The 16,941-nt window shown below is 45.2% G+C and overlaps 1 protein-coding gene across 6 annotated transcripts in view; it reads right to left on the bottom strand.

Moving 5' to 3' along the window:
* Positions 1-16,941, bottom strand: part of smpd4 (sphingomyelin phosphodiesterase 4) — a 74,161-nt gene that overhangs the window by 38,722 nt on the left and 18,498 nt on the right. For 3 of the 6 annotated variants that reach the window (XM_085962074.1, XM_085962072.1, XM_085962075.1), the window contains exons 7-8: positions 14,862-15,034; positions 14,088-14,220 (exon numbers count right to left, since the gene is read on the bottom strand). In XM_085962074.1, coding sequence (XP_085818200.1) covers positions 14,088-14,220; positions 14,862-15,034 — 306 coding nt within the window. The remainder of the gene's footprint in view (positions 1-14,087; positions 14,221-14,861; positions 15,035-16,941) is intronic. The other 3 variants (XM_085962073.1, XM_085962076.1, XM_085962077.1) reach the window with 1 other exon arrangement.

Below are 16,941 nucleotides of genomic sequence, written 5' to 3'. Positions count from 1 at the left end.
CTCTGGGGAAGAGAAGTCCAAACATTCACGACCCTCAAAAGAAATTCCTCCTCATTTCTGACTTAAAAAGGTTTCCCCTTATTCTGAAATTATGCCCCCTAGTTCTAGATGCCCCCCCCCCCCCCCCCCGAGAGGAAACATCCTCTCTGCATCTACCCTGTCAAGCCCCTTCAGAATCTTATACGTTTCAATAAGATCCCCTCATTCTTCTAAACTCCAATGAGTATAGGCCCAACCTGCTCAACCTTTTCTTCATAAGACAACCCCCTCATCTCCGGAATCAACCTCATGAACCTTCTCTGAACTGCCTCCAATGCAAGTACAGGAAACTTTGTGATATCCGGCACCGACGGGACCGAGCTGTTGCCAATCTATCAAAACTGCCGGACATACAAAGTTAATGTTGAAGCATACGGAGGTTTTAATCTCCGTATCTGACAACAAACATTGTTGCTTAGCAACAGCTTCTAAAGAGTCGGCTGCAGCGTCTGTAGCTGAAGCTGTTGCTATAGCTACAGACCTTGCAGTGGCTGACTGGGGGGGGAAAAAAAAAAGAACGAGATCTAAAAAAACTTACAGAAAACGGCTCCTGATTTTTGCCGTTAGATCAAGTATTCCGGACATACAACCTCCGGATAAACCAAAGCTTCCTGTATATCCTTCATTAAATAAAGGAGACCAAAACTGTACGCAGTACTCCAGGTGTGGTCTCACCAATGCCCTGTACAGTTGTAACAGGACTTCCCTACTTTTATACTCCATTCCCTTTCCAATAAAGGCCAACATTCGATTTGCCTTCCTAATTACTTGCTGTACTTGCATACTAACTTTTTGTGATTCATGTACAAGGACCCCCAGATCCCTCTGTACTTCAGCATTTTGTAATCTCTCCCTATTTAAATAATAATTTGCTTTTTTATTTTTCCTACCAAAGTGGATAATTCGCATTTTCCCACATTAAACGCCATCTGCCAGGTTTTTGCCCACTCACTTAGCCTATCTGTATCCCTTTGGAGATTCTTTGCGTCCTCCACACAATTTGCTTTCCCACCTATCTTTGTATCAACAGCAAATTTGGCTACAGTACACTCGGTCCCTTCATCCAAGTCATTAATATAGATTGTAAATAGTTGAGGCCCTAGTACTGATCCCTGTGGCACCCCACTAGTTACAGTTTGCCAACCTGAAAATGACCCATTTATCCCGACACTCTGTTTTCTGTTAGTTAGCCAATCCTCTATCCATGCTAATATATTACCCCCAACCCCGTGAGCTCTTATCTCGTGCAGTAACCTTTTATGTGGCACCTTATTGAATGCCCTCTGGAAATCCAAATACACTACATCTACTGGCTCCCCTTTATCCACCCTGCTCGTTACATCCTTAAAGAACTCCAGCAAATTTGTCAAACATGATTTCCCTTTCATATAACCATGCTGATTCTGCTTGACTATATTATGATTTTCTAAATGTTCTGCTATCACTTCCTTAATGATGGACTCCAGCATTTTCCCAACAACAGATGTTAGGCTAACTGGTCGATACTGGTTGAAGCCCATCCCTCCTGTATCCTAACTCACCCAGTGTAGTCCATCCCTCCAGTACCCGAACACCCAGTGTAGTCCAGCCCCCCACTCTCCCATCCAAGTGCATTTGCCTTGACTAACCCATCTGGCAGGTTATTCTAAACATTTTTCACTTCCTAATATATCAGATTTAAATGGACTTTTCACCAGTTTAAATGTGACAGCCTCTGGTCCTACTTTTCCAGCATATTCGAGAATGAGAGTCATGGGGCAGCAATTACTGGTTGGCTCTGTAAGGGTGCATGGCACAGCCAGCTTGGTGACCAACTCCATCGCCCATAAATGTCCAATAATTTCTGTCCATTACTCTCCTGAAGGTAATTACTCTCATTAGGGTACAGTTCCACCAATACTTGGCGGAGCCTGATCCTGTTCACACCCAACATTTACACGCACACATATCTTTCCTAGAGTTGATGGATAAGAACAAGGATCTTCCTGCTCTATATAGCTCAGCATCACACCATGCATTTACCCAGGGGTGCCCAAGTCATTTGTAATTCTCTTGGCCACTCACTTTCAGATTGCTGAAATTCATCGTAATACACAGTAAAAATAATAAAAAATAGGGCAAGGATCCCAGATGAAATTGAGCGAGTCCAACCACAAAATTACTCCAGTCAGCACCATCGTTACAAACTCACTTGTCCTGGTCAGAGATGAGATCTGGACAATTGGACAAAGGGATCTGGCCCAGGTGTACTGGAACCAAAGATTGGCGGGTAAAACAGCAAATGAGCAATGGGAGGCCTTCAAAGAGGAGATAGCTCGGGTACAGATTAGACATTCTCACAAGCAGGAAAGAAAGAGCATCCAAAGCTGGAGCTCCCTGGATGACTAAAGATAGAGAGATTAAAATGAAACAATAAGATAAATGTCATTCATAATTCAGTAGAAAACCAAGCTGAATACAAAAAGTACAGGGGAGAACTTAAAAAGGACTCGAGACTAGGGTCCTGAATTTAAATAAAGGAAACTACGATGGTATGAGGCGCGAGTTGGCTAGGATGGATTGGGGAGCATTACTTAAGGGTTGACAGTGGATAGGCAATGGCAAACATTCAAAGATCGCATGGATGAACTACAGAATTTGTTCATCCCTGTCTGGCATAAAAATAAAACAAAAAATGTGACTCAACCGTGGCTAACAAGGGAAATTAATGATAGCATAAGATCCAAGGAGAGGACATATAAATTGGCCCAAAAAAGCAGCAAACCTGAGGATTGGGAGCAGTTTAGGATTCAGCAAAGGAGGACAAAGGGATTAATTAAGGGGAAAATAGAGTATGAGAGTAAGCTTGCAGAGAACTCAAAAACTTCTATAGATAGGTGAAGAGAAAAAGATTGGTGAAGTTAAGCGTAGATCCCTTGCAGTCAGAATCAGGGGAATTTATAATGGGGAACAAAGAAATGGCAGACCAATTAAATACATACTTTGGTTCTGTCTTCACAAAGGAGGACACAAATAAACTCCCAGAGATGTCGGGGAACATAGGGTCTAATGAGAGGGAGGAATTGAATGAAATCAGTATTTGTAGGGAAATGATGTTAGGGAAGCTGATGGGATTGAAGGCCAATAAATCCCCAGGGCCTGATAATCTACATCCTAGGGTACTTAAGGAAGTGGCCCTAGAAATAGTAGATGCATTGCTGGTCATCTTCCAAAATTCTATAGACTCTGGAACAGTTCCCATGGATTGGAGGGTAGCTAATATAACCCCACTATTTAAAAAAGGTGGTAGAGAGAAAACGGGGAATTATAGACCGCTAAGCCTGACATCGGTAGTGGGTAAAATGCTAGAGTCCATTATAAAAGATGTAATAGCAGAGCACTTGGAAAACAGTGACAGGATCAGACAAAGTCAACATGGATTTACAAATGCTTGACTAATCTACTGGAATTTTTTTAGGATGTAACTGGTAGAATAGATAAGGGAGAACCAGTGGATGTGGTGTATTTGGACTTTCAGAAGGCTTTCGATAAGGTCCCGCATAAGAGATTAGCATGCAAAGTTAAAGCACATGGGATTGGGGGTAAGGTATTGACTTGGATAGAGAACTGGTTGGCAGACAGGCAGGAAGCAAAGAGTTGGAATAAACGGGTCTTTTTCCAAGTGGCAGGGGGATTGGTGCTAGGACCCCAGTTATTAACTATATATATTGATGATCTAGACGAGGGAACTAGATGTAAAATCTCCAAGTTTGCAGACGACACAAAGCTGGGTGGGCCTGTGTGCTGTGAGGAGGATGCAGAGAAACTCCAGTATGATTTGAACAGGTTGGGTGATTGGGCAGATGCAGTATAATGTGGATAAATGCGAGGTTAGCCACTTTGGTGGCAAAAACAGGAAGGCAGATTATTTGAACGGCAATAGATTGGGAAAAGGAGAAGTGCAACGAGACCTGGGTGTCCTTGTGCACCAGTCGCTGAAGGTAAGCATGCAGGTGCAGCAGGTGGTTAAGAAGGCAATGGTATGTTGGCCTTCATAGCGAGGATTCGAGTACAGGAGCAAGGATGTCTTGCTGCAGTTGTGCAGGGCCATGATGAGACCACACCTCGAGTAGTGTGTGCAGTTTTGGTCACCTTATCTGAGGAAAGATGTTCTTGCCATGGAGGGAGTGCAGCGAAGATTCACCAGACTGATACCTGGGGTGGCAGGAATGACGTATGAAGAGAGATTGGGTCGATTAGGCTTATATTCACTAGAGTTCAGAAGAATGAGAGGGGATCTCATTGAAACTTATAAAATTCTAACAGGACTAGACAGACTAGATGCAGGAAGGATGTTCCTGATGGCCGGGGAGTCCAGAACCAGGGGTCACAGTCTAAGGATAAGGGATAGGCCATTTAGGACTGATGAGGAGGAATTTCTTCACCCAGAGTGGTGAACCTGTGGAATTCTCTACCACAGAAGGCAGTTGAGGCCAATTCATTAAATATATTCAAGAAGGAGTTAGATATATTTCTTAAGCTAAAGGGATCAAGGGATATGGGGAGAAGGCAGGGACAGGGTACTGAATTTGGATGATCAGCCATGATCTCATTGAATGGCGGAACAGGCTTGAGGGGCCGAATGGCCTACTCCTGCTCCTATCCTATCTTCTATGAAGCAAGAGGGGCAAAGGGAGTGCATGGCAATAGATTAGCAGGTAACATAAAAGGGAACCCAAAAGTCTTATATAAACACAAATAGTAAAAGGGTAATCAAGGGAAAAGGTGGGACCGATTAGGGACCAAAAAGGTGATGTTGTGGAGGCGGAGGTACTAAAGGAGTACTCTGCATCTGTCTTCACTGAAGAGGATGCTGCCAACGTCACAGTAAAGGAGGAGGTGGTAGAGAAATTGGATAGGATCAAAATAGAGGCACCTAAAAGTTTGGCAGCACTCAAAGTAGAAAAGTCACCCGGTCCAGATGGGATGGGATGTATCCTAGGTTACTGAGGGAAGCAAAGCTGGAAAATTGCAGAGGCTCTGGTCACAATCTTCCAATCCTCCTTAGATATGGCAGCAATGCCAGGGGACTGGAGGATTGCAAATGCTACACCCCTGTTTAATAAAGGGAAGACGGATAAACCCAGCAATGACAGGCCAGCCAGCCGAATGTCAGAGGTGGGGAAATATATGGGTTAATAAATGAAAGCCAACACAGGTTTGTTAAAGGCAATAAAAGGGTTCGACCCGAAACGTCAACTCAAATTTCTCTCCACGGATGTTGCCTGACCTGCTGAGTTTTTCCAGCATTATCTGTTGTTATTTTGCATTTAACTAACTTGAGTTCTTTGATGAAGTAACAGATTGGGTGGATGAGGGTAGTGTGGTTGATGTGTATATGGGCTTCCAAAAGGTGCTTCAAGTACCAAGTAATAGATTTGTCAACAAAATTGAAGCCCATGGGATGAAAGCAGTGGCTGCGTGGACACGGAATTGGCTAAGGGGCAGAAAGCAGAGAGTAGTGATGAACGGTTGTTTTCCAGACTGGAGGAAGGTATCCAGTGGGGTGTCCCCAGGGGTCGGTACTATAGAATAGTCCAGCACAGGCGGGCATTTCGCCCATTGAGTCGGCACTGGTTCTTCCGAAGAGCAATCCAGTTAGTCCCAGTCCACTGCTCTTTCCCCAAATCCCTGCAATTTGTTTCTCTTTCAAGTATTGATCCAATTCCCTTTTTAAGCTACTATTGACTCTATCCACCACCCCATCAGCCAGTGCACTCCAAATCCGAACCACTTGCTGCGTTAAAAAGTTTTTCCTCCCGTCACTTCTGGTTCTTTTGTCAATCACCTTAAATCTGTGCTCTCTCGTTATTGACCTTGCAGCCACTGGAAACAGTTTTGCTATTTACTCTATCTAACTAACTCCTTCATGATTTTAAACACCTCTATCAAATCTCCTCTTGGACTTCTCTGCTCCAAGGAGAACAACCCCAGCTTCTCCAGTCTATCCACATAACTGTAATCCCTCATCCCTGGAACCATTCTGGTAAATCTCTTCTGCACCCTCTCCAAAGCCTTCACGTCCTTTCCTAAAGTGCAGTGTCCAGAATTGGACACAATACTCCAGCTGGGGCCGAACTAGTGTTTTAAATAAGTTCAGCATAACTTTGTTGCTTTTGCAATGGTCTTTTTAATATTTATTAATGACCTGGACTTGTGTATACAAGGCATCAATCATTTCAAAGTGTGTGGATGAGACAAAACTCGGAAATGTAGTAAACAATGAGGAGGATATCAACAGGCTTCAGGAGGACATACAGACTGGTGAAACGGGCAGACGCATGACAGATGAAATTTAATGCGGAGAAGTGTGAAGTGATACATTTTGGTAGGAAGAATGAGGAGGGGCAATTTGAACTAAATGGTACAATTTTCAAGGGGGTGCAGGAACAGAGAGACCTGGGGTTGTATGTACACAAATCTTTGAAGGTAGTTAGACAAGTTGAGAGGGCTATTAAAAAGCCACAGGATCCTTGACTTTATAGAGGCAGAGTACAAAAGCAAGGAAGTTATGCGAAACCTTTATAAAACACTGGTTAGGCCCCAGCTGGAATAGTGTGTTCAATTCTGGGCATCACACTTTAAGAAGGATGTCAAGGCCTCAGAAGGAGCAGAGGAGCTTTACTAGAATGGTACAACAACTTGTATTTATATAGCACCTTTAATGCAGTAAAATGTCCCAAGGCGCTTCATAGGAGGATTATCAGATGGAAAAAATTTGACACCAAGCCACATAAGGAGAAATTAGGGCAGGTGACCAAAAGCTTGGTCAAGAGGTAGGTTTTAAGGAGCGTCTTAAAGGAGGGAGGAGAGGTAGAGAGACAGAGGGGTTTAGGCAGGGAATTCCAGAGCTTAGGGCCTAGGCAACAGAAGGCACGGCCATCAATGGTGGAGCGATTATAATCAGGGATGCTCAAGAGGGCAGAAGTAGAGGAGCCCAGATATTTGGGGGGGGGTGGGAGTTGTGGGGCTGAAGGAGATTAGAGATAGGGAGGGGCAAGGCCATGGAGGGTTATGAAAACAAGGTGAGAATTTTGAAAGCAAGGCGTTGCCTAACTAGGAGCCAATGTAGGTCAGTGAGCACAGGGGAGATGGGTGAATGGTGCGAGTTAGGGCACGGGAAGCCAAGTTTACATAGGGTAGAATGTGAGGGGCCAGCCAGGAGTGCGTTGGAATAGTCCAGTCTAGAGGTAACAAAGGCATGGATGAGGGTTTCAGCAGCGGAGGAGCTGAGGCAGGGCAGAGACGGGCGATGTTACGAAGATGGATGTAGGCAGTCTTAGTTTTGCCATGGATGCAGTCGAAAGCTCATTTCAGGGTCAAATATGACACCAAGGTTGCGAACAGTGTGGTTCAGCCTCAGACAGATGTTAGGGAGAGGGATGGAGTCAGTGGCTAGGGAACGGAGTTTGTGGCAGGGACCGAAAACAATGGCTTCGGTCTTCCCAATATTTAAATGAGAAAATTTATGCTCATCCAGAACTGGATGTCGGACAAGCAGTCTGACAATTTAGAGCCCGTGGCAGGGTCGAGAGAAGTGTTGGTGAGGTAGAGCTGGGTGTTATCAGCGTACATGTGGAAACTGATGCTGTATTTTCGGATGATGTCGCCAAGGGGCAGCATGTAGATGAGAAATAGGAGGAAGCCAAGGATAGATCCTTGGGGGGGTCACCAGAGGTAACGATGCGGGAGTGGGAAGACAAGCAATGGCAGGTGATTCTCTGGCTATGATTAGATAGATAAGAATGGAACCAGGCGAGTGCAGTCCCTCCCAGCTGGACGATGGTGGAGAGGCGTTGGAGAAGGATGGAGTGGTCAACCGTGTCAAAGGCTGCAGACAAGTCAAGAAGGACGAGGAGGGATAGTTTACCTTTGTCACAGTCACAAAGGATGTCATTTGTGACTTTGAGAGCCGTTTTGGTACTGTGGCAAGGGCGGAAACCTGATTGGAGGGATTCAAACTGCAGTTGCGGGAAAGATGGGCACGGATTTGGGAGGCGACAACACATTCAAGGACTTTGGGGAGGAAAGGGAGGTTGGAGATGGGGCAGTAGTTTGCAAGGACGGAGGGGTCAACGGTTGTTTTTTTTTGAGAGGGGTAATAACGGCAGATTTAAGGGAGAGGGGGACAGTACCCGAGGAGAGAGAACAGTTAACAATGTCAGCTAACACGGGAGCCAGAAAAGGAAGTTGGGTGGTCAGCAGTTTGGTGGGAATAGGGTCGAGGGAGTGGGTCTCATGGACAAGATGAGCGCAGAGAGGTCATGAGGGGAGATCGGAGAGAAACTGGAGAAATGAGAGAGTTCAGGGCTAGGGCAGGGGGGAACCTGAGAGGAAGTTTGACCCGGTGGGCTAGGGGAAGGAAAGGAAGTGGCAGAGGCAGCTGAACGGATGGTCTCAATCTTAGAGACAAAGAAGTACATGAGCTCCTCACGCTTGTTGTCGGAGGCGAGGGTGGAGGAGACAGGGGAGAAAGGTTTAAGAAGACGGTTAGCAGTGGAGAATAGAAGCCACGGTTAATCTTTGCATTCCAGAATGATCCTGGAATAGTGAGCAATTTTGGCAGACGAGAGCAGGACCGATAACGCTTTGTTGTCCAGCCAGATCTGGCGGTGAATGGCTAAACTAGTTGTCTGCCATATCTGTTCAAGTCTGCATCCCTTGGACTTAAGGGAACGAAGACGAGGGCTGGACCAGGGGGAACAACCAGGGTGAAAGAGTGTAACTGTTTTAATGGGGACTAGGGCATCAAAGGTGGTGGTGAGGGTGTGGTTGAGCAGATCGGGAGCTGCAGAAATGCCGTGGTGAATGGAGGGCCAAAGGCTGGTTAGTTGGGATTTCATAAGTGCAGTTGTAAGAGAGTTGGGAGAGAGTTTTACCAGGGATGAAAGACTTCAGTTATGTGGCAAGACTGGATAAACTTGGGTTGTTCTCCTTAGAGCAGAGAAAGTTAAGGGACGATTTGATAGAGGTAATCAAAATCATGAAGAGTCTTGAGAGAGAAAATAAGGATAGTGTTTCCAATGGCAGGACGGTCAGTAACCAGAAGACAGAAATTTAAGGTGATTGGCAAAAGAACTTGAGGTGACGCGAAGCAAAAAATTTGTACGCAACAAATGATGATTACATAGGATTAGAGAGGATATACAGCACAGAAACAGGCCATTCAGCCCAACCACTCTATGCCGGTGTTTATGCTCTACTCGAGCCTCCTCCCATCTTCCCTCATCTAACTATCAGCATAACCCTCTATCCCTTCTCCCTCATATGTTTGTCTAGCCTCTCCTAAAATGCATCTACACTATTCGCTTCAACCACTCCCTGTGGTAGCGAGTTCCACATTCTCACCACTCTCTGGGTAAAGATGTTTCTTCTGAATTCCCTATTGGATTTTTTGGTGACTATCTTATATTGATGGCCTCTAGTTATGCTCTTCCCCACAAATGGAAACACTCTCTCTGTATCTACTCTATCAAAACCTCTCAATTTTAAAGACCTCTATTAGGTCACCCCTCAGCCTTCTCTTTTTGAGAGAAAAGAGACCCAGCCTGTCCATCCTTTCCTGATAGGTGTAACCTCGCATTTCTGGTATCATCTTTGTAAATTTTCTCTGCACCCTCTCCAGTGCCTCGATATCCTTTTTATAATATGGCGACCAGAACTGTACACAGTACTCCAAGTGTGGTCTAACCAAGGTTCAATACAGGTTTAGCATAACTTCCCTACTTTTCAACTCTATCCCTCTAGAAATAAACCCTAGTGCTTGGTTTGCTTTTTTATGGCCTTGTTAACCTGTGTCGATACTTTGTGATTTGTACTCCTAGATCCCTTTGTTCCTCGACCCCATTTAGATTCTTATTTTCCAAGTAATATGTGACCTCCCTATTTTTCTTAGTAAACTGCAATACCTCACACCTCTTAACTTCATTTGCCAATTATATGCCCATTCTGCAAGTTTATTAATGCCGTCTTGTAATTTGTTGCAGTCCTCCTCAGTATTGGCTATCACCTCCAAATATAGAAATTGTGTTTTTGATTCCAAGGTCTAAATCGTTAAGATAAATTGTGAACAGTGTCCCAGCACTGATCCTTGTGGAACACCACTTCCTACCTTCAGCCACTCTAAATATCTACCCTTTATCCCTACACTCTGCCAGCTAGCTATCCATTCTGCTACTTATCCCTTATTCATTAGTCTATTATGTGGTACCTTATCGAAGGCCTTTTGAAAATTTAGATAAATTACATCTACTGCAGTACCCTTGTCTACTCCCTCTGTTACCTCTTCAAAAAATTCAATGAGGTTGGTCAAGCAAGACTTTCCCTTTTGAAATCCATGCTGACTATTTATTATATTTTTCGTTTCTAGATGTTCTTCTATTTTCTCCTTTAGTAAGGATTCCATTATTTTTCCTACCACCGGTGTTAAGCTGACTGGCCTATAGTTCCCTGGACATGTTCTATTTCCCTTCTTAAATATAGGTATTGTTAGCTATCCGCCAGTCCTCTGGCACTACACCTTTTTCTAACGAATTACTAAATATGTATAGTAATGCCTGTGCTATCTCTTCCCTAGATTCTCCTAAAATGCACGGATGTAATCCGTCCGGACCAGGGGTTTTATCCTCCGAGTTTAATTAGTTTATTTAGTATAGCTCCTCGTTTTATTTTAAATGCAGTTAACTATTACTAATCTCATCATCTGATGTCATCTCCACCTGTCCTATCTCCCTGGTAAATACTGAAGCAGTCATTATTTAATATTTCTGCCATCTCTCATCGCTGCCTGTGGTATTATCCTCTCCATCCATTAATGGCCCTATTCCCATCTCAACCTTCCTTTTTTTTATTTATGTGCCTGTAAAATATTTTACTATTTTGTTTTATGTTCCTTGATAATTTAATTTTGTAGTTCCTCTTTGCCTTCCTAATTGTTTTTTTTTTTTTTTTACTTCTCTCCTAATCTCTTCATATTTTGCCTCATCATCCCCTGCTGTCTATGTACTTAATTTATGCCTCTTTCCTTACCCTCAATTTTTCCCTTACGGCTTTATTCATCCATGGTGTCTCATTAGTTTAGCTTGTTCTTGTTTATTAGCGGAATATAATTTTCCTGGATTCTGTTGAACATCGTTTTAAATGTTTCCCATTGTTGTTCAACGTCATTGTTTGCCAATATTGTTGTCCATTTTATTTTCCCCAAGTTCTATTCTCAGCCCCTCAAAATCAGGTTTTCTCCAATCTATTACCCTGGTCTTTGTCATACCTGTGTCCTTCTCAATTGCTATCTTAGAGCATATTATATTGTGGTCACTATTGCCTAGATGCTCCCCTACTTTTACTTCTCTTACCTGCTCTGGTTCATTCCCCATTACTAGTTCCAATAGCGAATCCTCTTGTTGGGCTTTTTACATATTGGGTTAGAAAGGAGTCTTGTATACATTGTAGGAACTCCATTCCCTTATCCCCTTTACCTACCTCTTCAGTCCAATTAATATCGGGGTAGTTGAAATCCCTCATGATTATTATTTTATATTTTTTACTCATTTCCCTAATTTGTCTGCATGCTGATCTGGAGTGCACTGCCCGAAAGGACAGTGGAAGCAGATTCAATAATAACTTTCAAAAGGGAATTAGATAAATACTTGAAAAGGAGTGGGACTAATTAGATAGGTCTTTCAAAGAGCCAGCACAAGCATGATGGGCCGAATGGCCCCCTTCTGAGCTGTATCATTCTATGATTCTGTGAAAAGAAGCATTTTCCACCAACACTTGGACCTGGGTTCAAATCCACCCCAGTACGTCAGGATGAAAGGTTCCTCTGCGGACTGGCTGAAAGAGGTCAGTGTGAAATGACTTTGGCCAGTCTCAATCCAGCTGACAGTGGGCACCTAGCGGCTGCACAGCACAGGATGGCTCCTAATGCTGCACTAATTTACCAAACTCAGGAGAGGCTTCAGAATGGGTGATGGGGAAAGGGAATAATGTCACTCTGGCACAGAGGGCGCTCTTCAATGATTGAGGCCAAGGAGAGAGAAAAATTTACTTTCAACTAATCAACATCTTGCATTTATATAATGCCTTCAACATAGAAAGACATCCCAAGGCACCTCACAGAAGGATGATCAGACTAAAATGGATACTGAGACAAAGCAGGTAATAGGAGGGGTGACAAAAGCTTGGCCAAAGAGGTGGGTTTTGAGGAGGATCTTAAAGGAAGAGGGGGAGCTGGAGAGGTTTAGGGAGGGAGTTCCAGTTTGGGGCCTGGACAGCTGAAAGCACAGCTGCCAATGGTGGGGAGGTGAGGGCAGTGCACAAAAGGCCAGGCTTAGAGGAATGGAGGGTTTGGGGGGCAAGGCCATCAAGAGAGTTAAACACCAAGATTAGAATTTTAAATTTGAGGCATTGCTGGACCGGGAGCCAATGTAGGCTAGCGAGCAGAGGGTTGACGAGTGAACAGGACTTGGTGCGAGTTAGGATACAGGCAGCAGAGTTTTGGACGAGCTCAAGTTTATGGAGGATGGAAGGCCAGCCAGGAGAGCATTGGAATAGTCGAGCCACAAAGTGACAAAGGTTTCAGAGAGATGCTATGACGTTGGAAGTAGGCAGGCTTTGAGATAGAGGGGGTCTGGGGTCAGAAGCTCAGCTTTGGGTCAAATAATACCAAACCCTATAGCTGATTTGCAATAAAATGAAAACTGTTCCCTGCCGCAGCAGTAATAACTGTGACAAAGGTAAACTGTCACTCCGACATTCTTGAAATGTCTGCAGCCTTTGACACGGTTGACCACACCAGCCTCCTCCAACGCCTCAACACCGTCGTCCTGCTGGGTGGGACTTCACTCGTCTGGTTCAATTCTTATCTATCTAATCGTAGCCAGAGAATGACCTGCAATGGCTTCTCTTCCTGCTCCGTTACCTCTCGTGTCCCCCAAGGATCTATCCTTGGCCCCCTCCTATTTCTCATCTACCTGCTGCCCCTCGGCGACATCATCCGAAAACACAGCGTCAGTTTCCACATGTACGCTGACGACACCCGGCCCTACCTCACCACCATTTCTCTCGACTCCTCCATGGTCTCTAAATTGTCAGACTGCTTGTCAGACAACCAGTACTGGATGAGCAGAAATTTTCTCCAACTAAATATTGGGAAGACTAAAGCCATTGTCTTCAGGCCCCACCACAACTCCGTTCCCTAGCCACAGACTCCATCCCTCTCCCTGGCATCTGTCTTAGGCTGAACCAGACTGCTCGCAACCTTGGTGTCATATTTGACCCCGAGATGAACTTCCGACCACATATCTGCGCCATCACTACGACCACCTATTTCCACCTCCGGAACATCACCCGACTCCGCCCTTGCCTCAGCTCATCTGCTGCTGAAACCCTCATCCATGCCTTTGTTACCTCTAGACTTGACTATTCCAATGCACTCCTGGCCGGCCTCCCACGTTCTACCCTCCGTAAACCTGAAGTCATCCAAAACTCTGCTGTCCGTGTCTTGACTTGCGCCAAGTCCCGTTCACCCATCAACCCTGTGCTCACTGCCGGTTTAGCAACAGTGATTTTAAAATTCTCATTCTTGCTTTCAAATCTCTCCATGGCCTCGCCCCTCCCCACCTGCAATCTCCTCCAGTCCCACAACCCTCCGAGACACCTGCGCTCCTCTAATTCTGGCCTCGAGCATCCACGATTTTAATCTCTCCACCATCGGTGGCCGTGCCTTCAGCTGCCAAGGCGCCAAGCTCTGGAATTCCCTCCATAAACCTCTCCACCCCTCTTTCCTCCTTCAAGATGCTCCTTAAAAACCTACCTCCATCTGCCCTAATCTCTCAGGTGGCCCAGTGTCAAATTTTGTTGGAGAATGCTCCTGCGAAGCACCATGAGACATTTTACATTAAAGGTGTTATATAAATACAAGGTGTTGTATTACTCTGACTAGGACAGAAACACACAGAAAAACAAACTATTCCATCAATAGCAACATAGAACTCGGAATTCACTTGTACCTGAAGCAGTGTTTCTGATCGCCAGATTTCCTGTGCTGCCGGGTCTGTGTTCACTGAGGGCTGATGGGATATATGGCGCTTCAGTAGGCTAGTGTGGGGCCCACCGTAGGAGGTGAATGGCACACTCTGAGCTCTGTCGGGAGCCAAAAATGCAAGTAGAATTGGACAGTGAGTTATACACAAACGCTTTCTGTATTGAGAGAATAAAAACAGAAAATTCCAGGAGCATGCAGCATATGGAAAATAAACGTGGAAAGTAACCTCGTCGTTATTGACTAGCTCGACTGAGGTTATTCCAGCTCCTTCACTCTGTAACCTCTCCTCTCGTGTTACTGACGACGTTTACAAATGTTAATCCAGCTCTCTCTCACGGTTACTCAGTAAACCCTCCCCCCAGCGCACTGTCTGACAGGCTGTATCTTTACTGATGCTAATCCAGTTAACTTCTCAGCAACCACTCCAACCAAGTTCTCCTCGATAACATCACTCAGCGGGTATATAAAGTATCACCCTCCCAATGGACCGAAGTGAACCTACACTGAGTGACAGGCAGAAACTGAATAATAAAAAAGTGGCGAGCATTATTTTTGAAACTACCAGTTTTAAAACAGGGGTGCTACCAGCAACAGAAATACTTTGCACCGTGTACAAGTGACCCCGTGACAAAGCACAGCCCTGCGTTAGAGACAACAAATCAATGGACCTGCAGTCCCAGCATGCCTGCCCTAGAACACCCAATGCAATTACAGGTCAGAGAGACTTGAGCAAACATACCTTGGTGTTGGTGGAGAGACAGCGCCACACGCATTCAAGAAGGGCGACGGTGGCACGTTCCCCTCTATCGGAAGGAAGTATTTCAGGTACCTGTCCACCACCACGAAATAGGCACTGTCCGAGGTGCTGAAGAGCTGCCCCGGCGGGCAATTCTGTAACAAGAGTTGAGAGCACTATTGAGAGCCGCAGGGAATGTAACGCAGGAGCCTAGTCCCCTTGCAGCCTGTGTGAAGCATTCTATCACAGGTTCTACCCAGCCTGTAATCTCCTGAACAACAGTTCTATGAAGCACATGTTCCTCACCCTAGGTAAAGGCAGCAAAACCAATGAAACATCATTCTTGTGGTCTACATTAGCACCCCTCACTACCAAATACCCATTACTATCAAAGAAATGAGTGCAACTAAAGACAAACAGTGCTTTCAACAACTTGCATTTATACAGCATCTTTAATGTAGTAAAACATCCCAAGGCACTTCACAGGAGCGATTATCAAACAAAATCTGTAACCAAACCACACAAGGAGATATTAGGACAGATGAAGAGGTAGGTTTTAAGGAGCGTCTTAGAAGAGTAGAGAGAGACAGAGGGGTTTAGGGAGGGAATTCCAGAGTTTAGGGCCCAGGCAGCTGAAAGCACGGCCGCCCATGGTTGAGGGAAGAAAATCGGGGATGTGCAGGAGGCCAGAATTGGAGGAGCGCAGCGATCTCGGAGGGTTGTGGGGCTGGAGGAGGTGACAGAGATAGGGAGGGGCGAGGCCTTGGAGGGATTTGAAAACAAGGATAAAATTTTAAAATCAAGGCGTTGCCGGACCGAGAGCCAATGTAGATCAGTGAGCACAGGGGTGATGGGTGAACGGGACTTGGTGAGAGTTAGGACACAGGCAGCAGAGATTTAGATTAGCTCAAGTTTATAGAGGGTGCAATGTGAGAGGCCAGCCAGGAGCACATTGGAATAGTCGAGTATAGAGGTAACAAGGGCATGGATGAGGGTTTCAGCAACAGATGAGCTGAGTCAGGAGTGGAGACGGGCAATGTTAGAGGTGGAAGTAAGCGGTCTTGGTGATGGAGAGGATATGGAGTCAGAAGCTCAGCTCAGGGTCAAACAGGACGGTAAGGTTGTGAACAGTCTGGGTCTGGTTCAGCCTCAGACAGTGGCCAGTGAGGGGGATGGAGCCGGTGGCCAGGGAACGGTGTTTGTGGCAGGGACCAATGACAATGGCTTCAGTCTTTCAGCTGATTTATACAGGACAGCTGGTGCGGGAAACAGAAAAAATGGTACTCTGGTGCAGTAGGATAATGAAGAAGGATGAGCATTTTTCCCCCAGAGGGGAGGAAAAATATAAAATAAGATAGATTCGGTCAAAATACTGCTTTGTACATTGTTTTTGGGACATTAGGAGATGCTGTGGCTGTTTTCAAGTCTGCTAAATACATTCAACTTAGTCACTCATGTTAAAGTAAAATGGAGACGGAGAGAGAGAGAAGAGTAACTAGTGCAAGACTGGTGTCAAACCATAAAGTAAAATAGGATAGGAGCATTCGGGCTATCTTTGTTGGTAACAGGAAGCTTCGAGAGAGGGGCAGAGGGGCACAAATAAAGTTTGAGTGTTCCCATTAATTTGCACATATCTCAAGCTGTAGACACCAACGGACCTTGGTGTTCCAACTTGGGATTTAATTTAATTCATTAATTCAATGAGGTAACAGCAGGAGTGAGGTTTGGCTCAGTGGTAGTATTCCCTCCTCCGAGTCAGAAGGTTATGGGTTTGAGCCCCACTCCAGACAGTGAGCAGGAGAGCGGAGCTCCAGCCTCCGAATACTGGGTTGACACCCAGCAGGATACTCACATCCAGTTCTCCAAATAGCGAGTTGCGAGTCAGGCCAACGTCCACATAAAAAGGAACTTTGTTACAAAAGCAACACACTATCTTTACATCCAGCAGTGGAAGAAATGGGCTGTCTCAAGTGCCACTAGGCATGGAAAAGAGGCAACAGCACTAAATAAGAGAGATAGGGTTAAAGGTTGTTACTCAGACTGGTGGAAGGTGGGAAGTGGTGTTCCACAGGGATCCGTGCTG

The sequence above is a fragment of the Somniosus microcephalus genome, chromosome 19 (assembly GCF_052327205.1).
Source record: "Somniosus microcephalus isolate GS21.2 chromosome 19, FLI_Smic_1.0, whole genome shotgun sequence".
Classification (NCBI taxonomy): domain Eukaryota; kingdom Metazoa; phylum Chordata; class Chondrichthyes; order Squaliformes; family Somniosidae; genus Somniosus; species Somniosus microcephalus.
Note: the sequence above shows the minus strand (reverse complement) of the source record. Positions and strands in the feature narration are given on the sequence as shown.